The 27,819-nt window shown below is 55.7% G+C and overlaps 1 protein-coding gene across 4 annotated transcripts in view; it reads right to left on the bottom strand.

The window, feature by feature from the left end:
* LOC144591159 (kinesin light chain 1-like) overlaps positions 1 to 26,979 on the bottom strand; it is a 36,641-nt gene extending 9,662 nt beyond the window's left edge. For 2 of the 4 annotated variants that reach the window (XM_078395454.1, XM_078395456.1), the window contains exons 1-13: positions 26,908 to 26,979; positions 17,613 to 17,872; positions 16,264 to 16,494; positions 15,623 to 15,698; positions 14,897 to 15,128; positions 14,238 to 14,325; positions 13,554 to 13,655; positions 12,802 to 12,975; positions 11,446 to 11,545; positions 9,042 to 9,094; positions 8,302 to 8,369; positions 7,701 to 7,809; positions 6,352 to 6,504 (exon numbers count right to left, since the gene is read on the bottom strand). In XM_078395454.1, coding sequence (XP_078251580.1) covers positions 6,352 to 6,504; positions 7,701 to 7,809; positions 8,302 to 8,369; positions 9,042 to 9,094; positions 11,446 to 11,545; positions 12,802 to 12,975; positions 13,554 to 13,655; positions 14,238 to 14,325; positions 14,897 to 15,128; positions 15,623 to 15,698; positions 16,264 to 16,494; positions 17,613 to 17,861 — 1,635 coding nt within the window. In that variant the 5' untranslated portion in view covers positions 17,862 to 17,872; positions 26,908 to 26,979. Of the gene's footprint in view, positions 1 to 214; positions 5,315 to 6,351; positions 6,505 to 7,700; positions 7,810 to 8,301; positions 8,370 to 9,041; positions 9,095 to 11,445; positions 11,546 to 12,801; positions 12,976 to 13,553; positions 13,656 to 14,237; positions 14,326 to 14,896; positions 15,129 to 15,622; positions 15,699 to 16,263; positions 16,495 to 17,612; positions 17,873 to 21,708; positions 21,816 to 26,907 lie in introns of those variants that run through there. The other 2 variants (XM_078395457.1, XM_078395455.1) reach the window with 2 other exon arrangements.
* Between the last annotated feature and the right edge of the window lie 840 nt (positions 26,980 to 27,819).

The raw sequence follows: 27,819 nt of genomic DNA, 5'->3' as shown, positions 1-27,819 counted from the left end.
GCCCCTGGCCAGGGGGGACAGCGACAGCGAGAGGCACAGGGAGGGGTGTATCACCGGGGCCAGGCGTCCTAGTGTAAACCCCCCCCCCCCCCAACCGTCCCACCCTCTTGGCCCCGCTCCGGTCCCAGACACTCGTTCTTCACAGGATGGGGGGGGTTTTGCAGAATGAGCAGGAAGCTGGGAGGACAGCAATAAAGAGGAGAGCAGGCGGAGCACAGACAGCAGGCCACTTTATTTCCAATTCAGGTCATTACAGCCAGTGAAAATAACACACAAAAACAGAGCAGTCCGAAGAGAATCACATATAGGCACAAACCTTCCCCAGAGACAGAGGTGGAGGCCGTAGAGGAGAGAGGGAGAAAACGCAGGGCCAATGGGTAGAGTGTGTGGGGGAGAGCGTGGTGAGACGGGGATTGCGTGTAGGGAAACTGGGTGCAGGCTGTGGAGAGCGTGGTGAGATGGAGGGAGTGCGTGCAAGAGGAGACAGGGAAAGTGCCGGGAGATGTGGGGAGTGCACTGTGAGATGTGGGGAGTGCACTGAGATGTGGAGAGCGCACTGTGAGATGTGGAGAGTGCACTGTGATGTGGAGAGCGCACTGTGAGATGTGGGGAGTGCACTGTGAGATGTGGAGAGCGGGTGGGGAGTCAACGAGAGCGCATTGTGGGGGGAGCACAGGGACTCGGAGAGTGCATCACGAGACAAGGGGAGCGCGCTGCGGAGAGCCTGGTGAGATGGGGCGAGACCGCGATGTAGTTCTGGTAGTGTGAGCGGGAGAGAGAGTGCGAGGAGACAGGGAGAGTACGCTGGGGAGAGTGCTGGGAGATGGGCATGGGCAGAGTGCAGGGACACAGCGTGGGAGACAGATGAGAAGGGCAAGAGGACAGATGAGGAGAAAGTGGAGACAGATTGTGGAGGGAGGGAGAGTGGTGCAAGAAACTGAGGGAGAGGGTGAGAATGACAGGGGCAGGAGAGTCTGAGGGTGGGGAGAAACAGGGAGGGGGGAGGAAGCAGAGAGAGAGAAAAAGTGAGAGTCAGAGAGAGCGGGAGAGGGTGAAGGGAAAGGGAGGCAGTGAGAGTGAGAGTCGGATAGAGTGTGATAGTGGCAGAGGGAGAAGGCATCATCCGTTTTGTCAGTGTTGCAGTGAGAACCGCCATGGGAGTGGTGGGCAGTGTCGTGGGGCCTGTGTTGCTGGGCTGGACCTCCATGCACGAGCATGTCCCACGTACAATGGAGCTGCTCGAAGGAGCTGGGGTCCTGGTTCCAGGTTGGCACTGACTGGTGTGGACTCTGGGCTGTGGCCCTGTCCCATACCTGGGACCATGCTGGGCTGAGCTCCACAGCAACGTGCCCACCCCACTCCTGCCCCCCTCGCTGGGTTTCAGTAGGGGTGGTCTCGGCCTCCGGGTGACAGCCATTACCCCTCGGGCTGGGCAAGGGCCGGAGTCTCCGGCCTCTCCAGCATCCTTCCTCCTCACACATGCTCCAGGCCTTCCTCAAGCTGTCCCTGTCCCTTGGAGTGGAGTCCCGCTCCCTCCCGGACAGCATCACTGGGTGGAGTGGGGTGGGGAGCAGTGACTGTGAACTCTCCGTAGGTTTCCCAACCCTTCGGGTCTCAGGGAAGGGAGACAAGATTCCTGTGGGAACCCACAGCCAATTAAGTCGCCTGGGGAGGGAGGAGAGTGTTTCTCCTCAGGTAACCGACCCACTTCTGGTGGGGTGGCCATCTCTCCAGTGTCAGACAGCACGTAAACTGGCCCGTCGGCCCAACTCATGCATGCTGACCAAGCTGCCTACCCGAGCTAGTTTCATTTGCCTGTACCTCACCCATATGCCTCCAATCCTTTCCTATCCATGTACCCGACCAACTGTCTTTTAAACCTGCCTCTACATTTCCTCTGGCAGCTTGTTCCATATACGCACCACCCTCCATGTGAAAGAATTGGCACAAAGGGTTCTCTTTAAATCCTCCACTCTCACCGTAAACTTATGGCCTCTAGTTTTAGACTCCCCTACACTGGGAAAAAAAACCCGTGACCATACACTTTATCTATGCCCCTCACAATTTTATAAACCTCTTTAAGGTCGCCCCTCAGCTGCCTTCACTGCAGGACACCAACCCAACCCTGTGGTCTCTCCTTGCTGGAGATCCTGAGGTGAGGGGCTGGAGCTGCAGCACCTTGCTGTGGCTCTGGGGAAGGTCCTGTCCGTGCAGGGCCCAGTGTTCTGTCATCGCTGAGAGCAGCAGGGGTGCTGGGGAGAGGGGCAGGAGGTGTCCTTAACATGCTCCACTTGGACTCTCACCCAGGTGGGGCGGTGGCACAGCAGTGGAGTTGCTGCCTTACAATGCCAGAGACCCGGGTACAATCCTGACTGCAGGTGCTGTCGGTATAGAGTTTGTACGTTCTCCCCGTGACCGCATGGGCTTTCTCCAACTGCTCTGGTTTCCTCCCCCATTTCAGAGACGTGCAGGTTTGTAAGTTAATTGGCTTCTGCAAATTGTAAATGTTCCCTTGTGTGTAGGACACAAGAAAGGAGGGAGAGAGAAAACGGGTAATTATAGACCAGTTCGTCTGACATCAGTGGTGGGGAAGATGCTGGAGTCAATTACAAAAGACGAAATTGCGGAGCATTTGGATATCAGTAACAAGATCGTTCCGAGTCAGCGTGGATTTACGAAGGGGAAATCATGCTTGACTAATCTTCGGGAATTTTTTGAGGATGTAACTAGGAAAATTGACAGGGGAGAGCCGGTGGATGTGGTGTACCTCGACTTTCAGAAAGCCTTCGACAAGGTCCCACATAGGAGATTAATGGGCAAAATTAGAGCACATGGTATTGGGGGTAGGGTACTGACGGATAGAAAATTGGTTGGCAGACAGAAAGCAAAGAGTGGGGATAAATGGGTCCCTTTCAGAATGGCAGGCAGTGACTAGTGGGGTATCGCAAGGCTCGGTGCTGGGACCGCAGCTATTTACAATATACATTAATGACTTGGATGAAGGGATTAAAAGTGCCATTAGCATATTTGCAGATGATACAAAGCTGGGTGGTAGTGTGAACAGTGAGGAAGATGCTATGAGGCTGCAGGGTGACTTGGACAGGTTGTGTGAGTGGGCGGATGCATGGCAGATGCAGTTTAATGTGGACAAGTGTGAGGTTATCCACTTTGGTGGTAAGAAAAGGAAGGCAGATTATTATCTGAATGGTGTCAAGTTAGGAAAAGGGGATGTACGACGAGATCTGGGTGTCCTAGTGCATCAGTCACTGAAAGGAAGCATGCAGGTACAGCAGGCAGTGAAGAAAGCCAATGGAATGTTGGCCTTCATAACAAGAGTTGAGTATAGGAGCAAAGAGGTCCTTCTGCAGTTGTACAGGGCCCTAGTGAGACCGCACCTGGAGTACTGTGTGCAGTTTAGGTCTCCAAATTTGAGGAAGGATATTCTTGCTATTGAGGACGTGCAGCATAGGTTTACTAGGTTAATTCCTGTAATGGGCGGGACTGCCGTATGTTGAAAGACTGGAGCGACTAGGCTTGCATACACTGGAATTTAGAAGGATGAGAGGAGATCTTATCGAAACATATAAGATTATTAAGGGGTTGGACACGTTCGAGGCAGGAAACATGTTCCCAATGTTGGGGGAGTCCAGAACCAGGGGCCACAGTTTAAGAATAAGGGGTAGACCATTTAGAACGGAGATGAGGAAAAACATTTTCAGTCAGAGAGTTGTAAATCTGTGGAATTCTCTGCCTCAGAAGGCAGTGGAGGCCAATTCTCTGAATGCATTGAAGAGAGAGCTTGATAGAGCTCTTAAGGATAGCGGAGTCAGGGGGTATGGGGAGAAGGCAGGAACGGGGTACTGATTGAGAATGATCAGCCATGATCACATTTAATGGTGGTTCTGGCTCGAAGGGCCGAATGGCCTCCTCCTGCACCTATTGTCTATTATCTAATGACAGTTCCCTAGTGTATGGGTGAGAGAAAAAATTAAATTAAATCGCTGGTCGGCGTGGACTTGGTGGGCTGAAGGGTCTGTTTCCACGCTGTAAAGTCTAAAGGTTTAGTTCTCCAGTCGTTCACTCACCCAGCCCCAACAAGGAAGCCTGGCCAGCAAACTGGCAGGACCTGGAGCCAACGCTACCACGAGCAGGGGCGGTGGCCAGGCCAGGCCAGGCCAGGCCAGCCCTGGGGGCAGAGCACAAACCTGCTGGGGAGCTCCATGCTGTGGGACTGGTTTAGTTTAGTTTAGTTTAAAGATACAGCGTGGAAACAGACCCTTCGACCCACTGAGTCCACACCGACCAGCGATTGCCACATACACTAGTTCTATCCTACACACTGGGGACAATTTACAGAAATCAATTAACCTACAAACCCGCGCATCTTTGGAGTGTGGGAGGAAACCAGAGCAGCGGAGAAAACCCACACGGTCACACGGAGAATGTACAAACTCTGTATAGAGCGACCCACAGAAAACGAGGCGCTTGGGGGGGGGGGGGGGGGGGGGGGGTTGTGGGAGGTCACCACTGTGGGGACTGACTCTTTCTATATATTGGGAGACACAAGAGACTGCAGATACTGGAATCTGGAGCAGCAAAGCTCCCTCTGCACTCTCCCGGGATTATACAGAGCAACATTCCCTCTACACTGTCCCATCACACTCTCCCGGGATTATACAGAGCAACATTCCCTCTACACTGTCTCATCACACTCTCCTGGGGTTAAGCTCTGAGTGAAGTTCCCTCTACTTCGTCCTGTCGTACACTCCCAGAACAGGGTTCAACATGGAGTAGGCAGTGTGGGGTGGGGATGACATTGGGAGCTGGTGGTCACTGCTCACTGGCCCCGGGGTGGAGGAGGCTGAGGGTGGGAGTGCAGTGGTCTCCCCGTTACTCCGGTCAGGAACACAGCCATAGCTCCAGGTCTGCGGTGGGGACTCGGATGGGACTAAATGCTGATCAGGGATCTGATACACTGAGGGACACATGTGATCACACTGCCAACACAGGGAGGTAGCCCACACTCCCTCATAACACTCACCACCCACCTGCCCCCTACCCCCATCGGACCCAGGCACCCTCCCCTGACACGCAGCAGCCAGGAGGAGCCCCCGGGATCCGAGCAGCACAGAGCATGAGCGGAGGTCCAGGCAGGGGGGGATGTGGAGAGCGGGCCTGTCCGTGGCCCTCGCTGGGTTGCAGGGAGACGCAGAGTCCGGGCGGCGAGAGAGGAGCAGCAGAGAGGCGGGGCGATGGGGGAGCGGGTCGCTGGGCACCACAACATCCTCCCTGGGCCAGGGGCTGCTCACTAGGCCTGGCACACAAACAGAGATAGCAAGAGAGGGAGAAAACACAGGCACGTGAATAAATCAAACAGGAGCCTGGGGAGGACGGGCGGGGGGGAACAGATATGTGGGGAAGAGGGGCGGGGGGGGGAACAGATATATAGGGAGGGAGGGGGAGATATGTGGCGGGGAGAGGAGGAGAGTGACAGACATGCAGAGGAGGGGGAGGCAGACACGTAGGGGGAGGGCAGGGGAGCGAGGACAGAATGTCAGACACTTTGGGGAACAGAGGAGGGGCAAATAGGAGGGAGCCCTGTACGGGGAGGACAAGGAGACTGATTGAAGGGGGAGGGGGGGGAACTGTGGATGGGATGGACAGGCGGAGGGGTCGTGGGAGGGGGCAGGCAAGGTCGCCAATGGGTTAGCCCAGTGCTATACTGTTTCAGGTGGAAGGGAGGGGGGCAGGGAGGAGTTGGGTCAGGTGGATCGGGCCAGGCAAGGGAGCAGAGGAGCGAGTGGCTCTGGGATGGAAGGGGTAGAAGAGAGGGTGGATAGTGGAGAGGGCAGCAGAGGCGGGGTTGAGTGCGGGGTGTGGCCACGGGGAGGGGAGAAGCAGAAGAGGGGGGTGGCAGGGGGGTGGCAGAAGGATGGGCTGAGGAGGGGTGGGTCATGGAGCAGAGGAAGGGGAGAAAGTGGGTGAGGACACAGGGAGGGGAGAGGCAGGGGAGGGAGGGGTGTTGGAGGTGGGTCAGCAGCACACAGACGGACAGAGCTCTGACCTCCTGACACCCAGATCAGTAACCCCCTCACCCGACATCTGACAACACCCCTCCCCTCCCCACCCCTCAGTCCCCTCTCCACAACCACCCGCGTGCGCGGCTCGGCTCCGAGGGCGTACTGGGTCAGTCCCTGCCCCCTCTCTCCCCCCCAGCCTCACACTGGGACACTGCAGGCAGCCCCAGCCCCAGGGCTAATGGTCCCCACACAGACTCACCCCAGTCCACTCCACTCCCACACTGGGACACTGCAGGCAGCCCCAGGGCTAATGGTCCCCACACAGACTCACCCCGGTCCACTCCACTCCCACGCTGACCTCCTCACTGCCCACTGAGCCGCCCTCGTACTTCACCGGGTTGCCGGCCAGGCTGCGTCGCCGCTCCACCGCCTCACCGTCCTTCAGGATCTCCACCACACGGGTCTGGTGGATGGGATCCAGACCCTGCGACACAGAGTGAGAGAGAGGGAGAGTGAGTGGCTGCAGCCCGCTTCACTAAGGCAGCAGTGAAGTCTGCAATCAAACAACTGAAGGCTGGAGACTTACAGTGGTGGACTGCAATGCGGCATGGAAGCACAGGGAGAGAGAGAGAGAGAGAGAGAGAGAGAGAGAGACAGGGTCAGCATCACACAGAGTACAGCATCACACAGAGTACTGCAACACAGCATCACAGAGAGTACAGCAACACAGCATCACACAGAGTACAGCAACACAGCATCACACAGAGTACAGCAACACAGCATCACACAGAGTACAGCAACACAGCAAGCAGAGGACCCCTCAGCACCCACAGGGAAACGCCCAACACACTTGTCCCCAGTCACACCTGGGGACGGGTCTGTCACTGTATAACACCGAGGTACAGTACCGGTGGGGACAGGACTCACTGCATAACACTGGGGTACAGTACTGGTGGGGACGGGACTCGTGTTCATATGGGTCAGGAGTAGAATTAGGCCATTCAGCCCATCAAGTCTACTCCGCCATTCAATCATGGCTGCTCTATCTCTCCCTCCTAACCCCATTCTCCTGCCTTCTCCCCATAACCTGTCACCCATACTAATCAAGAATCTACCTATCACTGCCTTAAAAATATCCATTGATGGCCTCCACACCCTTCTGTGGCAAAGAATTCCACAGATTCACCACCCTCTGACTAATGAAATTTCTCCTCATCTACTTCCTAAAAGAACGCCCTTTAATTCTGACGCTATGACCTCTAGTCCTCGACTCTCCCACTAGTGGAAGCATCCTCTCCACATCCAATCTATCCAAGCCTTTCACTATTCTGTACATTTCAATGAGGTTCCCCCACATTTTTCTAAACTCCAGCGAGTACAGGCTCAGTGCTGACAAACGCTCATCATAGGTTAGCCTACTCATTGCTGGGATCATTCTGGTAAACCTCCTGTGGACCCTCTCTCCAGAGCCAGCACATCCTTCCTCAGATATGCTGCCCACAATATTCCAAATGTGGCCTTACCAGCGCCTTATAGAGCCTCAGCATTACATCCTTGTTTTTGTATACAAACCCCCTTGAAATAAATGGCAGCTGTATAACACGAGGGTGCAGTCCTGGTGGGGACACTAATCACTCTCTAACTCTGTGCAGAGGTGGGGAGCAGCCTGTGAGTACCCACCTGTTTGCGAGAGCGTGTGGCACACTCCTCCAGGGTCTCCGCAGCCTCCAGCTTGCCCTGGCGACGGTACAGAGCCCCCAGGTTCCTCAGCGTGGTGTTCACTGTGGGGCTATGAGGGAGACTGGGTTAGTGGTGCTCCGGGGTCTCTGGTCCCGTGTGGACCGGGGACAGGGACGAGCGGCTGCTGGAAGGGGCAGAGGGGTCGCGACTGTGGGGTAGGGATCAGGACCCGGTCTGATGCTGACCATTCACCGTGTGGTTAATGCACCATGGACGCTGCTCACACCCCAAATCCCAGGGCACCTGCCCCCCAAATGGCCATGACCCCCCCCCCCCTAAATGGCCATGACCCCCCCTCCCCAACACAAAACGTTCAGCTCAACCCACCAAACCCTAGCGTTCACCCCGGGGCATCACTGTTGTCCTTTACCCAGTCGTCCCCCCCAGGAGGGATATCCTGGGCCCCCGTGGTCGGACGCAGGCTGGTCTGACAAGTGACGTTGTCTGGATCGGGACGGACTGCAGGGTCACTGTGGGGAGGGGCCGGCAGCACAAGAGGAGGGGGATGGGAGGGGCGCTCCCCCCAATGGGTCAGCCTCACCTGTTGACCTTGCAGGCCTTGTACCAGCCTCCATACTCGGCGTAGGGCGCGCTGTCCTTGTGCCGGCCCTGAAACACAGCAACGGTGTGAGCACAGGCCACACTACACCATCCGCAGGGCTGGGTAGAGACCGCCTCACGCGCATGGAGTGGGAGGAGAGGGGGGGGGGGGGATGAGAGAGGGCAGCCTTGCACGGAACAGGTAGGGGGATGTGGGGATGGAGGGGAGAGAGAGGATTGCCGTGTGTGGGTGGAGCTGAGAGAGGGCGGCCTCATTTGGGATGGGTGGAGAGAGGGCGGCCTCGTGTGTGGGACTGGAGGTGGGGCCTCGGCTTGGCTGCAAACAGTGGGTGGGGTTGGAAGGGTGCAGACGGTTGTTGTGTGCTGGGTGCTGTTGGGGATCTCAAGGGGGGTGAACAGGGGAGGCAGATGTGGTTGAGGTTGCGGGGATGGGGAAAGTTGCATGTCTGGCTGCTGGGGATGGAGCGAGGGGGGCTCGCATGCATGGGACATGGGATGGGCGAGAGGCCGGCCTCTCGTGCCTGGCCTGTGGTGGGGGGCGGCACGGCTGGGGAGGGGATCTAGGTGACTAGACTGGGCTAGCAACAGTGCTCGGGGTTGGTGTGGTGGTGTGGGGTTGGGGTTGGTTCGTGTGGTGGTGTGGGGAGGGTCGTGTGCACCGAGTACTGAGTACAGTGTACTGAGCCAGCACAGCTGGGGGGTGGGCAGGGACAGGCTCACCTTGCTCAGCTCCTCCCGCTCCTCTGCGTGCATCCAGATGGGTTTATTCTCTCCTGGGACAACAAGAGCAACATTCCAGCTACTTCATAGAAACGAGGAACTGCAGATGTTGGTTTATACCAAAGACAGACATAGTGTGCTGGAGTAACTCAGCGGGTCAGGCAGCAGCACTGGAGGCCTATCCATGCTGCCTGACCTGCTGAGTTACTCCAGCACTTTGAGTCTCCCTATTGCAGCTATGTCTCCAGCTCTGATGGACCGGCCCACTCCTCGATACATCCCCTCCCCCTTTCATCACCCCTGCCTTGGCCATGGAGATGAGCAGTAACACAACACAGTGCAGGAAGGAACTGCAGATGCTACTTTACATCAAAGATAGACAAAACATGCTGGAGTAACTCAGTGGGTCGGCCAGCATCTCTGGAGAGAAGGAATGGGTGAGGTTTCATGGTCGAGACCCTTCTTCAGACTGAGTCAGGGATGGAGCAACTAGAGAAAGTTCAGAACAAAGCAGTCTGCATCGGTGACTCGGGAAAGGTGGAGCCCACAATTGTTCAATATTGGCTGGGGACAGGGTGATAACGAAGGAATATAATGGTGAAATTAGCAAGAGGACTAGGGTGGGGGAGGGACAGAGAGAGGGAATGCAAGGATTACTTGAAGTTAGAGAAATCAATATTCATATCACTGGGTTGTAAGGCCACACAGTAACACAATACTGCTGGGGCTGTCTGTGGGAGGATTGGGTCGGGGATGAGATTTACTCACAGGCCTAGGGCCTTAGACATCACTGCCCCCTTCAGCCGCTGCCCTCCGTCTGGTGAAGGTGCCCCGGAGGATGTTCCAGGACCTCGACCCAGTGACTGGGAGGGGAACCTGTGGTGGTGGTGTTCCCTGCCCTTGCTTGGGGTTGGGAGGTGCTGCCGAAGTAGCCTGGGCCAGTAACTGCAGTGCATTTGTAGATGGTGCACCCTAAGGGACGGTGATGGAGAGAAGGGAGGTTTTGGGGGGTGAGTGAAGGCAGATCGAGCGGCTGCTTCATCCTGGATGGTGTTGAGCATTTCGCTGGTTGTTGGATTGGACTAACCCAGGCAAGTGGGGAGGGCTCCATCACAGCGCTGCCGTGTGGAGATGGGGAAAGGCCGTGTGGAGGTGGGAGGGGGTCAGGAGTTGCTTCTCTCACCACAGGATCCCAGCTCTTGCAGCCGTGGAGTTTGTGTCGTTGGTCCTGGTGAGTGTCTGGTGAATGGTTGCTCCAGGATGTTAATGGTGGGGACTCGGTGATGGTGATGTCACTGAATGTCAGCAGCAGATGGTTAGACCTGCAGACGGTCGATCCCCGCCCCCCTGGTGCTGTGAACGCTACTTGCCCCATTATCAGCTCGTGCCTGAAGGGTGTCCCGGTCCTGCTGCATTCAGCAGGGGCTGCGTCACTTACTGAGCGAACGGGACACGCACTGTGATCATCAGTGAACATCACCAGCCCTCACCTCACCCTGGCACCAAGGCCAATGAGGAGGCAGCTGCAGAGGCTTGGGCCAAGGGGACTAATGACCTCCTGCAGTCATTCACCTAGGGCTGGGAGGATCAACCCCCAAGAACCATATTCATTTGTGCAAGGTATCACTCCAGCTATTTTAAGAGCGGCCCTGGTCAACCTGCCGCCGACTAGATAGTTGGTCAGGGTCAATAACACCATCTGTCACTTCGTCGATGAGTGAAATGAGACAGGGTGGAAATTCTCCGATTGGATTTGTGCTGCTTTTTGTGGACAGAACACGCATATGCAATGTTCTCTGTCATGGAGTAGCTTAGTTTAGTTTAGAGATACAGCGCCGAAACAGGCGCTTTGGCCCACCGAGTCCACACCGACCAACTATCCTTGCATTCTAACTATCCCATACAAACTAGGGACAATTTATAATTATACCAAGCTAATTAACTTACAAATCTGTACGTCTTTGGTGTGAGGGGAAACCGGAGCACCTGGAGAAAACCTACGGGGTCGTGGGGAGAACGTACAAACTCCGTACAGACTGTACTCGTAGTCAGGATTGAACCTGGATCTCCGGCGCTGTGAGGCAGCAACTCTACCGTTGCACCACTGTGCCACCTGTAGATGCTTGTGTTGTGACTGGAACAACCTGGCTCGAAGTGCAACTCTCTCTGGAGCACAGGTCTCCAGTGAGTGCTAGCGTACCGGCTGGTCTCATAACCAAGGCTGTTTGTTGACTGTGTGGAGTCCATAGATTTGGCTGGAGACCGGCTTCTGCGACAGGGAATCTGGAGACTTTGTGATGGGGCTGGGAGGACATCAATGGGCAGTGTAAACACTGCAGGGGGAGGGGCGGTGAGAGGGATACTCCAACTGCTGACATGCCACCACACCCGGTATTGGACCTACCGTTGACTGATCCAAACTCCTTCTCGTGGGCCCGGGTCAGGATGTCCTTGTACAAGGTCTCTGCCTCCTTGTACTTGCCTTGCTTCAGGTAGCAAGAGGCCTGTGAGAGAGAGGCCAAGGTTAACCCCTCCCCAGACTGGCCCCCATCCTCCACAGACTCCATTCCCCTAATCCCCAAACTGACCTCCACTGTTCCACCACCCCTGACCCCACCCCAGCTGCCCGCCAAACTGACCCCTTCTCCCCTCCCCTGCATCCACCCCTAAAATCCCAAACTCCTGGACCTAGGGGTCAGCACCCCACCCTGCCACTGGACCCTTGACTTCCTGGCCCACAGACCTTGTCCACCCTCCACGATCATTCTCAACACCAGTGTCCCTCAAGGATGTCTTCTCAGCCCCTTGCTATCCTCCCTGCACACTCATGACTGTGTGCCTGGCGTCTGCTCCAGCTCCATTTACAAGTTCATAAAGGATGCCACTATTGTGGTGGAAGGAACTGCAGATGCTGGTGTAAACTGAAGATCATCACAACAAGCTGGAGTAACTCAGCAGGACAGGCAGCATCTCCAGAGAGAAGGAATGGGTGACGATTCGGGTCCAGGCCCTTCTTGTGGGCTGGATGCCAAACAATTATGAAACAGAGTGGGGGAAGGAGACGGTAACATGGTGTCAAGACAACAACCTCTCCCTCAATGTCTGCAAGAGGAAGGAGCTAGTTACTGATTTCAGGGAGCCTGGCGGAGGACATGCCCCAGTCAGCATCAATGGTGCTGAAGTGGAGATGGTTATGAGGTTCTCATTCCCCGACATAAATATCACCAACAGTTTGTCCTGGACCAACCACATGGAAGCTATGGGCAAGAAACCACACTAACACCTTCAGAAGTCAGGAGGTTCAGTCTCCAACGACTCTTACCAACTTCAGCTTTGGGAACAGCTCAGCCCAAGTCTGCAAGGCATTGCAGAGATTTGTGGATGTAACCCAGTCCATCACACAGACCAGACTCCCCACCATCAACACTTCACTGCCTGTCCTACTTGAGTATGGGCTGCTTGTACTCGTGTATAGTCGGAGTTGATTTGACTGGATGGCACAAAAACAAAAGCTTTTCCCTGTATCTCGATACACAAGACATTAATAACCAACATCAGTACCAATGACTGTTCAGCTCACCCTCACAGCACAGACTGTCTGCTCTCTCCCCACCAACACCTCACCCCCTTGGTAACCTCTCCCCCCCCCCCGATCATCCCTCCCCTCATGCCTTGCTTCCCCACCTTTCCCCCATCCTTTCCCTCCCCCTATCCTGTTCTCCACTCCCCACCTTCCATTGCCCCCCTCTCCCCCCCTCACCAGGTTATTCTTGGTCTTGGCCACGTTGGGGTCGTCATTGCCGAGGCGGCTCTGGTAGATGTCGAGGGCGCGCCGGTAGTAGTACTCCACCTCCTCGTACTTGCCCTGGTTCTGGCAAAGCAGCGCCAGGTTGTTCAGCTGCTTCGCCACATCTGGGTGGTCTCGGCCCAGGACCTGCAGCACCGGCCGTCAGAGGATCAGAAACGACCACACACACACCCACACCACACGTACACACACACACCCACACCACACGTACACACACACCCACACCACACGTACACACACACCCACACGTACACACACACCACACGTACACCCACACATACACACACCCACACCACACGTACACACACCCACACCACACGTACACACACGCGTACACACTCCACCACACGTACACACACCACACGTACACACCCACACCACACGTACACACACACCCACACCACACGTACACACACACACACACAACATACGTACACACATCCTCACACGTACACACCCACACGTGCACCCCGCACATACACGAGCACACGCACCCCGGACGTACACGCACACGTACCTAAACGCGCGTACACGCAACCCGCGTGTACACGCATGTACATGCACCCCCCGCGTTCACACAACCCCCGCGTTCATGCACCTCCCACATACACGCACCTCCCGCATACACGCACCTACACGCACGTACACGCACCTAAACACACAGGCTCACTTGTACAAACACACCCCACCACATACACACCCACCTTCTCACGGATCTCCAACGCCCTCTTACACAGGGGCTCAGCCTCCTTGTACTTGCCCCTCTTGCCGTGCAGGACGGCCAGGTTGTTCAGGGTGGCTGCTACCTGTGGACAGGACAGGAGCCGGGGTCAGTTCCCCATCACTCACCGTGCCAGGTCCCCCGGTGCACGATATGTCCCCAGTTCATGAACCTGTCCAAATACCTTTTAAATGTTGCAACTGTATTTGCCTCTACCCTTCCACTGGCAGCTCGTGAGTGTATAGAAATGTATATCAATTATAGCAATGCTCCCTCCTCTTTAACCTCTCCCCCCCCCCCTCCCCCCACCCCCAATCACACTTGAAACATCCGCAATCTTGGACATTGAGCAGCCAGACCCGACCTTCCTTCATTCACCTTTCTGCGGTTGTATTGCAATCATATTCCCTCAGGGACAATAATATCCTCTCCAATGTCTCTGCAGCACCTCCCTCTGCTCAGGACAAGGACACCAAACACAGGCAGCCACTGTCAGACCCCTGATACCCCAAAGCCCCAGCCAGAGCCAGGGCTGGCCCTGGGAGACACTGACCTGGTCTCAGTGGAGCTCGACCTGCTCCACAACATGGTGGTCTCACAGCTTACCCCATCCACCCCCTCCCAGTGCTCCAGGTGTCCCCCTCCCCCTCTCCTGCCCCTGACTCACGGCTGGGTGATCCTTGCCCAGGGTCTTCTCCCGGATATTCAGTGCATCGTTGAGGAGGTGTGCAGCCTCCTTGTACTTATTCTGGTCCCTGTGGGGGAGAGAGAGAGAGAGAGGGGGAGAGAGAGTGTGAAACCATGGTCTGGGAGACGGGGGAGCAGGCGGGGATGGGAGGAGAGCGGACCGGGGAAGGATGCAGGGCGGGCAGGGAGTGAACAGTCATCAACTGGGGCGGGGAAGGTTGCAGAGTGGGGCTTGCGGATTGGAGGAGAGGGGTCGGAACAGGGAGAGTCGCGGAAAAGTGGGATGCAGTGGGTTAGATGTGGGGAAGGTGTCGGAGGGGAGGGTTGAGGAGGGGAAAGTTGCATTTTGGAGGGGTGGGTGTGGGGCAGTGCGGGTTGTGGAGAAGGGAGGGGAGTGAGAGGGTGGAGGGGAGATTTGAGGGGAGGATGGGGCTGTGCATGAGGGGAGTGTGGAGGGAAGGGTTGGGGATTAGTGGGGTAGGTGTGGAGCAGAGCGGGTTGTGGAGGGGAGGGTGGATTGCGGGGCAAGGTTGCAGAGGGGGGAAGCGGAGGTTTAAGGGTGGGGGGGTTGTGGAGGGGGGAAGCGGAGGTTTAAGGGGGGGTGGGGTTGTGGAGGGGCCGGCCTCCCCCGCGTCCCACCTGTACACCAGTGCCAGGATATTGAGCATGGTGGCCACGTCGGGGTGGTCATGGCCGGAGGTTTTCTCCAGGTCCTCCAGCGCCTGCTTGCACAGTGGCACGGCCACCTCGTAGCGGCCCTGCGAGGCGTACTGGATCACCAGGTTGTGCAGCGTCCGCAGACGCGCAGGGATCTCGTAGCCGCACTGCTGCGCCGCTGCCACTGCACTGCTGCCGTGAGCGTGCGACACTGCTGCAGGGGAGGGAGAGACGGTGAGTGCCTGGATCCCCTCTCACCCATCGACCCAACCCATGCCCCTCCCACCGACCGACCCCCTGCCCCTCCCACCGACCCAACCCATGCCCCTCCCACTGACCCACCCCCTGCCCCACACATTCACCCCACCCCCTGCCCCACACATTCACCCCACCCCCTGCCCCACACATTCACCCCACCTCCTGCCCCACACATTCACCCCACCCCCTGCCCACCGGTACTGACCCGACACACTACTCCACACCCACTGACCCTGCTCCTGGGACCACCGACCCCACCCACTAAATCCCACAACCCCACTCCCAGTGCAATGACCCCCGCCCCCCACAATCCCCATCTGTCCCCCAATCCCACCCCACCTAAAGCCATCCCCCTCACACTCTACCTCACCCACTCTCTACCCCCTCACCTCACTTCTCCCCCCCCCTCCATTCCCCCTCACCCACTTACTACCCCCTCCCCTCACTTACCTCCAGCCCCGTGTTCCTCCTCCTCGGGGAACAGGTCATCCAGTGAATCTCTGGCAGATTCTCCCTCCTTCTCGTCCTGGGGGTGAGAGCAGAGACAGACGTTGGACAGGGCCCAGCTGAGACATGGGTGGTGGGGTCATGGCTACTGGGCTAGGGCAGGGATATGGGCCAAGGGGCCAGAGGAAGAGTCAGCTTTAATGTCCACAGACGTGCGCTGGGAGGGGTTTGGGGCAGACATGCCTTTTGCTCGGATTATGACGGCAGGAGGTGGGCTCTCGAGGGGTGGGGCGGGCTCACGTGGGCTGAGCTGGTTCAGGGGCTGAGGCGACCGACCGGGGGTGGGCATTGACCTGGGGAGGGCTGGGTAGCAAGGGACGGGCTGGGGGCGAGGAAAGGGGAGGGCTGTGATTGTTGGGGGAGGTGGGCAGGAGATAAGGGGGCTGGCCGGGAGAAATGGCAGGTTGTGGGAGGGTCAGGTGGAGAGGAGAGGGATCGGTGAGGGGAAGGGGGCGAGGGAAAGGGGTTGGGGGATTGGTGAGGGTGTTGTTGGCTGGGGGAGGTGAGGGAGGGGGTTAGTGCGGCGAGGGGAGGGGGAGGTGGGTGTGGGGGGCCGTGTCTGGGGCCAGTGGTCCCGGACTCACCGAGGGAGAGGTGTCGTCGTCATATTTCTTCAGCTGGTTCATGAACTCCAGGTGCTTCTTCTCCTCGTCCAGCTGCGCCACTGCCTGCTCGCTGCGCTGCAGCTTCTGCTGCGTCCCTGCCAGCTCGTCCCGCAGCCACTGGTTCTCCTGGCACAGCCGCCGCACCTGCGCCCGCAGCTTCTGCTTCTCCGATTCCACTGCGTTCAGGTGAGCCGAGAGAGCCATCATCACCTGGGGGGGGGGGGGTTGGGGGTCAGAACCAATCGTCAATGGGGGGGGGGGGGGGGTGGGGCGGGACCAGTCACCAGTCACTGACTGGATAGCGCGCAACTAAAGCTTTTCACTGTACCTTGGCACACCTGACAATAAACTAAAACTGAAGTGGTGGCGCAGCGGTAGAGTTGTTGCCTCACAGCGCTCGCAGTGCCGGAGACCCGGGTTCCATCCCGACTACGGGTGCTGTCTGTACGGAGTTTGTACGTTTTCCCTGTGACCTGCATGGGTTTTCTCCGAGAGCTTCGGTTTCCTCCCACACTCCAAAGACGTACAGGTTTGCAAGTTAATTGGCTTGGTACAAGTGTAAATTATCCCTAGTTTAAGACAGTGTAAATGTGCGGGGATCACTGGTCGGCCTGGACTCAGTGGGCCGAAGGGTCTTTTTCCGCGCTGTATCTCTAAACTGAACTGAAACAAGGATCATCTGTCAGGGACGGGCTGAGCAGCGCCCAGGTTTGAGGGGGGAGGGGGGAAGGGGAAGCCCATTGTGGGGTTGTGGGGGAAACAACGCCCAGGGACAGTGTTGGGGGGGTCAGACCCAATGCCCAGCGACAGTGGAGACAGTCACACTCCCCCTCCAAACTCACAAGCCTCCTCCCCTACCCCCCACCCTCCTCCCAGCAAACCCTGTCCCACCCCTTTCTCAGACCCCTCCTCGCACCTCCCCCAGTTTCCTCTCCTCACAGCCATCCCACTCCCTCCCTCCTCAATCCCGCTCTCCTCCCCAACAACCTATGCTCCCACACCCCCATTCTACCCTATGAGACTCTCCTCACCTTTCTTCCATACATCCCATTTTCCCCACAGCCCCTCGCAACTTCCTTTGCACAATCTCTACTGCATTCCTCACCCCAACCCCACCTCCTCACCCCCTCTTCCACAAACCCCATTTCCCCACTGCGCCCTACCCCTATCAACCCCCTACACCCCCTCCTTCAAAATCTCCACTCTACTCCCCACCACTTCTCCTCCTCCCCCCCCTTCCACACACCCATTCCCCCAATTCCTTACAACTCCTCACCCCCCCTTCTCCTATACAATCTCTCCTCCCCTCCCCACCCCACTGGCCGTACCTGTGCCTCGCCCAGGCCCAGCTCGATCATCTCCACGGACTTGCGGATCAGGCCGGACTTCTCGTGCACCAGGTTGGCTTCCTCGTCCTTCTTCAGACACTTGATGGTCTCCATCAGGCTGTGCAGGATGGAGTTGTGCTCGTTCTTCAGCGCCTCCAGCCCCTGCATCACCAGCTTGGTGTTGGAGATGATGTCCTCCTGGCTCAGCTTCTCCAGCTTCTCGTCCCTTGGGTAAACCATCGTGGACATGTCGCAGGAGCCTGCCGCATGGGGGAGACAAAGGACGGTGAGCGCCGCAGACCCAGGTTCAATGCTGACCTCCGGTGCTGTCTATGTAGACGCGACCTCCCCCCCCCACTGACGTATGGCTCCTCTCCCAGACTCAATACACCCTGTGGGACGGCAATGGCCACTGACAAGAGCCCCACGTGTAGGTGGGTGAATGGGGGTATATGTGGCCGGGAGATATTCAGGCAGATGAGTCTCTGGTGGCTCTCAGACCAATCCCATTGATAGCCAAAAAGTGCTGGAGTAACTCAGTGAGTCAGGAAGCATCTCTGGAGAAAAAGGATGGGCGATGTTTTGGGTCTGGACCCTTTTACACACTATCCATCAATCCTATTTCCCTACTTACTTCCCCGTGATCTATTCTCCCCACATTCCCATCAACTCACGTGTAGCTCTAGTCATCCTATTACAAGGAGGCTCTGCTATGGAGGGCGTGCAGCGTAGGTTCACTAGGTTAATTCCCGGAATGGCGGGACTGTCGTATGTTGAAAGGCTGGAGCAATTAGGCTTGTATACACTGGAATTTAGAAGGATGAGAGGGGATCTTATTGAAACATATAAGATAATTAGGGGATTGGACACATTAGAGGCAGGAAACATGTTCCCAATGTTGGGGGAGTCCAGAACAAGGGGCCACAGTTTAAGAATAAGGGGTAGGCCATTTAGCACGGAGATGAGGAAGAACTTTTTCAGTCAGAGAGTGGTGAAGGTGTGGAATTCTCTGCCTCAGAAGGCAGTGGAGGCCAGTTCGTTGGATGCTTTCAAGAGAGAGATGGATAGAGCTCTTAAGGATAGCGGAGTGGGGGGGTATGGGGAGAAGGCAGGAACGGGGTACTGATTGAGAGTGATCAGCCATGATCGCATTGAATGGCGGTGCTGGCTTGAAGGGCTGAATGGCCTACTCCTGCACCTATTGTCTACTGTCTATTGAGGCTTTGGATATGGAACAGAAGAATTTTACCAAAACTCTTCCTGGATTAGAGGGTATTAATGATAAGGAGAGGTTGGACAAACTTGGACTGTTTTCTGAGCATCAGCAGTCGAGGGGAGACCTGAAAGAAGTACATGAAATTATGAGGCAGAGAGAGGGTAGACATTCAGAACCTTTTCCCAGGGTGAAAATGTCAAAGACTAGAGGGCACAGCTTTAAGATCAGAGAGGGAAGGTTTAAAGGAGAAATGCGAGGCAAGTTTTATTTTTACACAAACAGGGGCGGCACGGTGTGCAGCGTAGAGCTGCTGCCTTACAGCGCCAGAGACCCTGGTTCAATCCTGACTACGGGTGCTGCCTGAACGGAGTTTGTGCGTTCTCCCCCGTGACCACGTGGGTTTTCTCCTGGATCTCCAGTTTACTCCCACATTCCAAAGATGTACAGGTGTGTAGGATAGCACTAGGGTAAGGGGATCGCTGGTCGGCACTGAAGGACCTGTTTTCCCACAGTATCTCTAAGTTAAGCTAAACTATGCTAAGAATGGTGGGTACAAGGAACACACTGCCAGGGGTGGTGGTGGAAGCAGGTACGATAATGGTGTTTAAGAGGCTTTTAGAGAAGCACATGGATATGCAGGGAATGGAAGTATATGAATCACACGCAGGCAGAGGATAGTTTAACATGGCATCAGGCATTGTGGGCTGAAGGGCCTGTTCCTATGCAGTACTGTTCTATCGTTCACTGGTCGGTTGCCTGAGAGGAGGCTATTTGACCCATTGGATGGGTGCTGTGTGGCCAGGAAACAAGACTGTGGATCTCAGCCCTTGCCTAGACGACCTGCCAGCACCGCAAAGCCCAAGTGCTGTGTGCTGCAACGCTGCCAATGCAGCAACCGAACACAGCTGGGTGCCAGAGCAGGGCACTTGACAAACACTTTGGAAGGCACGTGGAGTGGGGAAGATGTGTCTGTAATTATCGTGTACGCTTGGCATCTCACACAGTGCCCAGAGTGAGTCACACTCGTCATGCCGAGACTTAAACTGTTCCTTCCTCTGCCCGAACTGTGAGTGTTTGCAGGGCTTTGTAACCCGTTTCCAGGGAGTGAGTTGCAGCCTGCAATTAGTGTGAACCAGCCCCAGCAAGTTTTTGCAAAACCAGCTATTACATGGCTGACGTTGACACTGAGCCTGTCCGACCACTGCCGATACATGGAGAACACTGCCCTGCCCTTCACTGCACTGCCTGTGTGTGGAGAAGGCGCGGCACCGTGGTGTAGCTGGTATACCCGCCATCTCACTGCACCAGATCCTGACCTTGGGTGCTGTCTGATGTGGAGTTTGCACGCTCTCCCGGTGACCGTATGGGTTTTCTCCGGATTCCTCTCACACTCTAAAGACATACATGTCTGTACAGGAAGGAACTGCAGATGCTGGTTTAAACTGAAGATGGACACAAAAAGCTGGACTAACTCAGCTGGTCAGACAGCATCTTGAGAAAAGGAATAGGTGCTATTTTGGGTTGAGACCCTTCTTCAGTCTGATGCTGTCTGAACTGCTGAGTTACTCCAGCTTTTTGTGTCTGCATACATGTGTGCAAGTTGATTGGCGAGGATAGAATAGAACTGGCGTACAAGGTTATCGCAGGTCGGCGTGCACTCGGTGAGCCGAAGGAACTATTTCCTGGCTGTAATTCTAAAGTCTAAAGTCTTAAAAACAAGCTTGGAATAAACCACACTGGCCTTGAGCAAAACACACATCGCTGGAGGAATTCATGGGTCAGGCAGCATCTGAGGGAATGGATAGGCAATGTTTCTGGCCGGGTCCCTCTTTCAGATGATGCTATTACATGGCTGAGTAGTGGGCAGGAATCCGGAAAAGAGAGGTGGGGGTGGGGGAAAACCTGGCACGTGATCGGTGGATACAGGCGATACAGTACCGGGACTGCTGGGGCAGATGGAGCTCACACAGCAGAGCAGTGGCTCAGGGGGGGGGGGGGGGGGGGGGAGGAGGGAGGTGCCCAGGCCAGTCCGGAGCCACTGCATGGGGAGGGGGGTTTGTGATTCATTGTCACAGGGGCTGGCAGGAAAAGGGTGGTGCCTCTAGTGGCTGCAAGCAATTTGAGATTCCTATTCCAGGCAGGAGATGAGGGAGTCTCAGTGTTCCTGAACATCAGCAGGAATCACACAAACTAGAGGAACAGTCAGATTCCGCGTGGGTAGCTTACAATCCAACGGTATGAACATTGAATACTACTGTTTTAAGCAACTGCAAAACTCCTCCTTCCTCTACCACAATCCTTTCCTTTGCCCCCCTCATCTTTCTGCTGTGCCCCACCTGGACCTGCACCTATTTCTTACCCCTCCTGCTCCCCCTCCTGCTCCATAAGACATAGAAGCAAAATTAGGCCATTTGGCCAATCGAGTCTGCTCTACTATTTAATCATGGCTGATCTATCTTTCCATCTCAAACCCATTCTTCCTGCCATCTCCCCATAACTTTTGACACCCTTACTAATCAAAAACCCATCAATCTCCGCTTTAAAAGTACCCATAGACTTGGCCTCCACAGCCGTCTGTGGCAGTGAATTCCATAGATTCACCACCCTCTGGCTAAAGGTATCTCAGAACTTCCGCCTTTTTAATCTCTGTTCTTTGTCTAACCATTTCCCTATCAAAATCCCCCATCACCTACATCTGCCATCACTTGCCAGGCTTTGTCCTGCCCCCACTTCTCTTCCAGCTTCCCGCCCCCCCCCCCCCTCCCCCCACACAATCAGTCTGAAGAAGGGTCCCGAAACACCATCTCTTTGTGTTCTCCAGATATGCTACCTGACCCGCGGAGTTACCCCATCACTCTGTCTTTGTTTGTAAAGCAGCACCTGCGGTTCCTTGTTTCAACAATGCTCAACGCCTGCTTGTGCTCGCAGCACCCCCGATGACAGCGACAGTCACACCAACAGGCAGTTGTGGCAAACAATGCTTGTTACTACAGCCCACATCGGGGGTTGGGCAGTGATGGGGAAGCGTCACTGCAGCCAGCCGCAGGGGTGGGGGCGTAGACTCAGTCTGACACACTGCTGCGTAGTGATGCTGCGTTGTGCTGAAACTGGATGTCAGCAGTGCAGTGTGACAGGGCTGGAATACATGTGACCAGCCACGGGGGAAGGAGGGGGATGGGAGGCGGCCTGCCCCTGCCTACACGTCTCTTCCCCCCCCCCCCCACGCTATCAAACAAATAGGGTTGGGGCCGAGAACCCCACTGATTACAGCAGATACTGAGATAGAGACAGACACTTCTCATCTCCATCATCACTGAAGACAGGGAGCTCACAGGAGCATATTGATCAATCGGAGGAGGTGCTCCATGTAAAGGGAAGCAAGGGTTGATAAATCCCCAGGGTTAAAAAGATCCGTCCAGGTTGCTATGGAAAGCAAGGGATTTTTGCATCTTTGTTAGCCACAAGCAGAAGGCCGGAGGAGGGCTGCTAGTGCTGTTCATTTACACGCCAGCTAACCACACGCTGTTGTCTTGCTTCACTGCAGGGGTGAACTGTTGGGAAAAGTCCTCAGGGACAGGGTCTGTGTACATTTGGCTGATTGTTGGTGTGACTTTGTGTGAAAGGAAATGTTGTGTCTAATTTGATTGAGCCTTTGTGAAGGTAACTACAGAAAGAATGATGAAAGTAGGGAGACAGATATTGTGTGTATGGACTCCAATAAGACATTTAACAAGGTTACAGATGCTGGGCTGGTCTAGGTTGAGGCACATTGGATCCCAGGCGAGCTGGCTAATTGGATCCAAAACTAGTCTGGTGGAAGGGTGTTTTTATGATTGGAAGTCTGTGACCAATGGTGACTGCAAGCTGGGTCCTGCCTGGAGCAGAGGTGGCCTGCCTCGCCCTTTGCAAGAAGCCTGGGGGCAGTGCCCAGATTGACCGGGTGGGAGTTGAAAATAATGTACAGGAAGCTGGAATTGGATGGATACAGAGATCTCGGGGATCGCAGGGCTGGAGGTCTGAGAGGCAAGGAGCGCACAGGGCGACTGGAGTCCATCCTTTCTGCCTCTGTTCCCACACCCACCCACACTTGCTGCAGAATTCTCAAATGCTACAATCACCGGGGCTCCAAGAGGAGTGAACATCTCCAAAGCAGCCTATACTAAGGACAGTGGGTACAGCTGCCACTTCACAGCTCCAGCAACCCAGCCTTGATTCTGTCTGTGTGAAGTTTGAGTGTTTTCCGTGTCACTGCGAGGGTTCCCTGGTGTGATCCTGTTTCCTCTGATTTCTCAACGACATGCGGGTTAGTTTGCTGGGGAGAAATTGCCGGGGAGTAAGAGTGATGGAATCAGCAGGGTGTTAGTGGGAGTAAAGTGGGATCGGCGTAGGATTAGTGTAAATGAATGCTCCAGGTTCAGTTAAGACTTGATGGGCCGAATGGCCTGTTCCCATGTTGGGATGCGATAACCCGAGGTCTCTTCATCAGTTCAATCAACAAAGGAAAACAGACACATCCAGCAGGCGTGCAAAGGGTTAAGCTCCACTCCTGTTTGGGTGTTTCAGGGATGGGTTGTGTGCCAGTTAATTGCTGTTGACAAAGGCAGCACCACGCCCACTGCTACTGTGGCAGCGCAGAGCGGCCGCTGGCAAGGGGAGGGGGGCAATTCATGGGGCAGGCTCTCAATCCTGGTGCAGCTGAAACCCCTCTCCACCCACACTCACAGCGAGGCACAAAATGGGAGCAGAGGGCATTTCTCCCCAGAGTCTGCTCCACCATTCAGTGAGATCAGACAGTGGTCATGTGCCCTGTAATTTGACTGAGTTCAGAGCAAAGGAGATTGATAAAGGCAGGGTGCTACATGTTGTCCACATGGACATTAGTGGAGTATTAGATAAGGTTCAACACGGTAGACCTGTCCAGAATGTTAATGTTAATTGAATTTGAGATTGGCGTGGTGATAGGTGGCGGAAGGTAGGGATGGAAGGATAATTTTTTAATTGGAAGTACATGACTGGTGTAGGGATCAGGGCTGGGATCCATGGCATGTGATACAAATGTGAATGGACGTATGCAAGTTCGCGGATGGTATGAACATTGTGGTGTTGTGGATAGCATGGATACACCAGCATGTAGATCAATTGGAAAGTTGGGCAGAGTACTGGGAGGTATTTAATCCTGACAATTGTGAGATGCTGTATTTTGGGAAGTCAAATATGAATAGGGCATATATGTAAATAGTTGGGCATTAAGTCATTTGAGGGGTTCAAATCGATTGTTCCCTGGAGTGTTTTCACAGACTCCAAAAATGAACAGGTTTGTAGCTTAATTGGCTTGGTGCAATTGTAAATTGTCCCCAGTGCGTAGGATAGTATTAGTGTGAAGGGATTGTTGGTCGGCATCGACATGGTGGGCCGAAGGGCCTATTTTCACACTATATCTCTAAACTAAACAAAAGGCATCCAGCAGTTCTGGTCAAGGTGAAAGGATGGAATATTAAAGGGGATCTGAAGGGCGTCTTGTTTACACATAGCGGTTGTATCTGGAACTCACTGCCAGAGGCGGTGGTGAAATCAAATACAATCACTACATTGAAGGGACATTTAAACAGGCAGTGGATAAGGTCATAATGCAGGAAAATGGGATTAGTGTGTATGGCTGGCATGCACGCAGTGAGCTGAAGGGCCTGTTTCTGTGCTGTAGCTCTTAAACATTTACTAGCACAACCCCCCCCCTCCCTCCCAACTCCCCATAATGCCGAAAACCCACCCATTCCAGCCTCAGATATCTCGACTCTCACCCTACTTTTGAAGAGAACTTCAAACCTTACTCTCAAGACTGGGCCTCGCCTCCAACTGAGTCCCATCACCTGCAGTTCCTGTGCACCCCGAGGACAGTCAGCTGACCATAATCCCCGCACAGGGAACCGCCTCTCACTTGGATCTTTCAACTACAAGGCATGCAGAGCCTCTTTCAGCGACTGGGCAGAAACAGCCACACACACAACCTGCCAGCAAGGTCTCACCAGAGCTTTGTACAAAATCACACACCCTCCTCTGTGTGCCCAAACACAAATGACCACAAAGGGCAGCTCTTCCTCTGCCTTCACCTGCGTTTACTGTCATTTCTGGCAGCTTCCCAGATCCCACTTCCTTGGTACATTAGAGAGATTTTTTTCAGACACCAAAATATTATTGATGGAATGAGGAAGTATTTATTTTCTTACAGGAGCTTAAGGTTGCCAGCAAGGCCAGCACTTATTGCCTGCCCTAGTTTCCCATGGAAAAAGATGGTGCAGAGCAGCAAAGCTTGAACCGCTGCAGACTCTCTGGGGAAGGTGTTCCAGGATTTAGACCGAATGGCGATACAGGGCGGTCATATCGCAAATTCAGGATGGTGTGTGACTTGGAGGGAAATCTGCAGGCAAAGTAGTTGTTGTTGCTGGCGGTGGAGAGGGGGGATTGTTTCAGGAGGAGAATAGGAAGCGATCAAATGTTCTGGACAATGGCAAGCTTCTTTAGTTTAGTTTACAGATACAGAGCAGGAACAGGCCCTTCAGCCCACCGAGTCCGCACCTACCAGCAATCACACGTATACTTGTTCCAATGTTATCCCACTTTTGCATCCTACACACTCAGGGCAATTTATAGAAGCCAATTAACCTACAAATCTGCACATCTTTGGAATGTGGGAGGAAACCAGAGCACCTGGAGAAATCCTAAGTGGTCACGGGGAGAATGTACCATCTCTGTACAGACAGCACCTGTAGTTAGGATTGAACCCAGATCTCTGGCGTTGTAAGGCAGCAGCTCTACCTCTTGAGTTATTAATGCTGCAACCACCCATCCAAGTGAAGAGTTCTGTCACACTTGTGACCTGTACCTTGCAGATGGTGAAAAGAAGTCAAGGTGTCAGGGGAAGACATTCACCGCAGATCCCTAGCCGCTGACCTGTTTGTGTAGGCATGATGCTTATGGGGCTTGGATCTCATTGTTGGTGACTCACATGGTGTGGAATGTGGGGAAGAGCCAGCAATGTCATGCTATTGAAAGGTGGACAATTAGACTCTTGTTGGAGATGGCAATTGCAAAGAACAAAAAAACAGGACCCATAATAGCCCAATCCATCCCTTACACCTGCCCCGCCATTCAACAACATTACAGCTAGTGCTGATCCATTGGAGGACTCATAATCCCTTTACCACTCTCCTCATTCATTTACTCCACTGTAGTTTAAATATCTGACAGTTCCACCTTCAATACATTCAGTGCAGCGTCTCCACACCTCTGGGGTGAGCATTCCAAAGATTTGTGACGGTCAGAGAGAAGAAACTCTTCACTTCTGACTAAAATGGGCTAACCCTTATCTGGAGAATGCATCCCCTGGTTGTAGACAGCAGGAGAAACATTGTACAAATTGGTCACAGACTGACAAATTACAAGTAATACTCGTGCTGCATAGATTCCAGGCGAGAGGCTAGTAACCATCTGAACTCTCCGTCCTGGCTCTCCTTGGCTGGAGTCTATAGCGCATCGTAACCCGGGGATGTTGGCAATGGGAGACTAGGTGGTGATGATGATGCCATTGAATGTCAAGGGTCGGTGGTTGGACCTCCGTCTCGATGGGAACAGTCAATGGCCGGCACTTTGTACATTAAACAGTAGTAGCCCCAGTCACGCCACAGGAATGTCATTGCATTGACGAGTCGCCCTCAGCCTTTGTCTGAGCGAGGTGCGACCGCACCTGTCCCAGGCCAGGCCAGGGCTCCTCACTGGCAATGCCGCACTCTGCTACATGCACCGTGATGCCGGCAGCCCGACCCCACCCCACCCCACCCCCGGGACCCCGACCCCGCCCAGCCCACCCCGGGCACCTGTCCAACACTGTCCCCGTGATCCATGTCCCATCCCCGGGACCCCGACACACCCCACGCCCGGGGCAGCCCGCCCCCATCCCCGGGAACAGTGTCCGCATCCCCGGACACCGACCGCGGCACACTGTCGCTCCCCATCCCCGGGCCCCGGTCCGCAGACTCGGCGCCTCGCCGGGCGGGCGATCGGACCCAGTCAGGCCGCGCCTACCTGTCGTGTGCAGCGAGTGAGGGCCGAGTGAGGAGCCGAGGGTCGGGGTGAGGGAGGTGGCGCTCCCTCCGCCGCTGCGCCGCCGATCTCTGTTTGTTTTCTTTGCGGACCCTTTAAATTCAAGATGGCGGCCGGCCGGCTCCAGGCGGCACCGCGGATCCACTGACGTCACCGCGACGCCCCTACGTGGGCGGGACTTGAGGCGGAAGTGACTTCAGAGGGGCTGCTGCTGCCAGGTCAGTGAGAAATCCCATCTCTCCCCCCTCCTCACCCCCCCCCTCACCCCCCCCCTCCTCCCCCCCCCTCCCCCCCCCCCTCCTCACCACCCCCCCTCACCCCCCCCCCCTCCTCCCCCCCCCTCCTCACCCCCCCTCCTCACCCCCCCCTCCTCACCCCCCCCTCCTCACCCCCCCTCCTCACCCCCCCTCCTCACCCCCTCCTCACCCCCCTCCTCACCCCCCCTCCTCACCCCCCCTCCTACCCCCCTCCTCACCCCCCTCCTCACCCCCCCTCCTCACCCCCCTCTCCTCACCCCCCTCACCCCCCCCTCCTCACCCCCCCTCCTCACCCCCCCTCACCCCCCCTCCTCACCCCCCCCTCCTCACCCCCCCCCTCCTCACCCCCCCTCCTCACCCCCCCTCCTCACCCCCCCTCCTCACCCCCCCCTCCTCACCCCCCCCTCCTCACCCCCCCCTCCTCACCCCCTCCCTCTCACACCCCCACCCCTAACCCCCCCACCCCTAACCCCCCCACCCCTCCCCACCCTCCTCTCACCCCCCCCTCTAACCCCCCCTCCTCACCCCCACCTCCTCACACCCCCCTCCTCACACCCCCCCTCCCCACACCCCCCTCCCCACACCCCCTCCCCACACCCCCCCCCTCCCCACAGCCACCCCACAACCCCCCCACACA

This window comes from Rhinoraja longicauda, unplaced genomic scaffold (assembly GCF_053455715.1).
Source record: "Rhinoraja longicauda isolate Sanriku21f unplaced genomic scaffold, sRhiLon1.1 Scf000624, whole genome shotgun sequence".
Taxonomy (NCBI): domain Eukaryota; kingdom Metazoa; phylum Chordata; class Chondrichthyes; order Rajiformes; family Arhynchobatidae; genus Rhinoraja; species Rhinoraja longicauda.
This window is presented reverse-complemented; position numbering and strand designations above follow the sequence as displayed.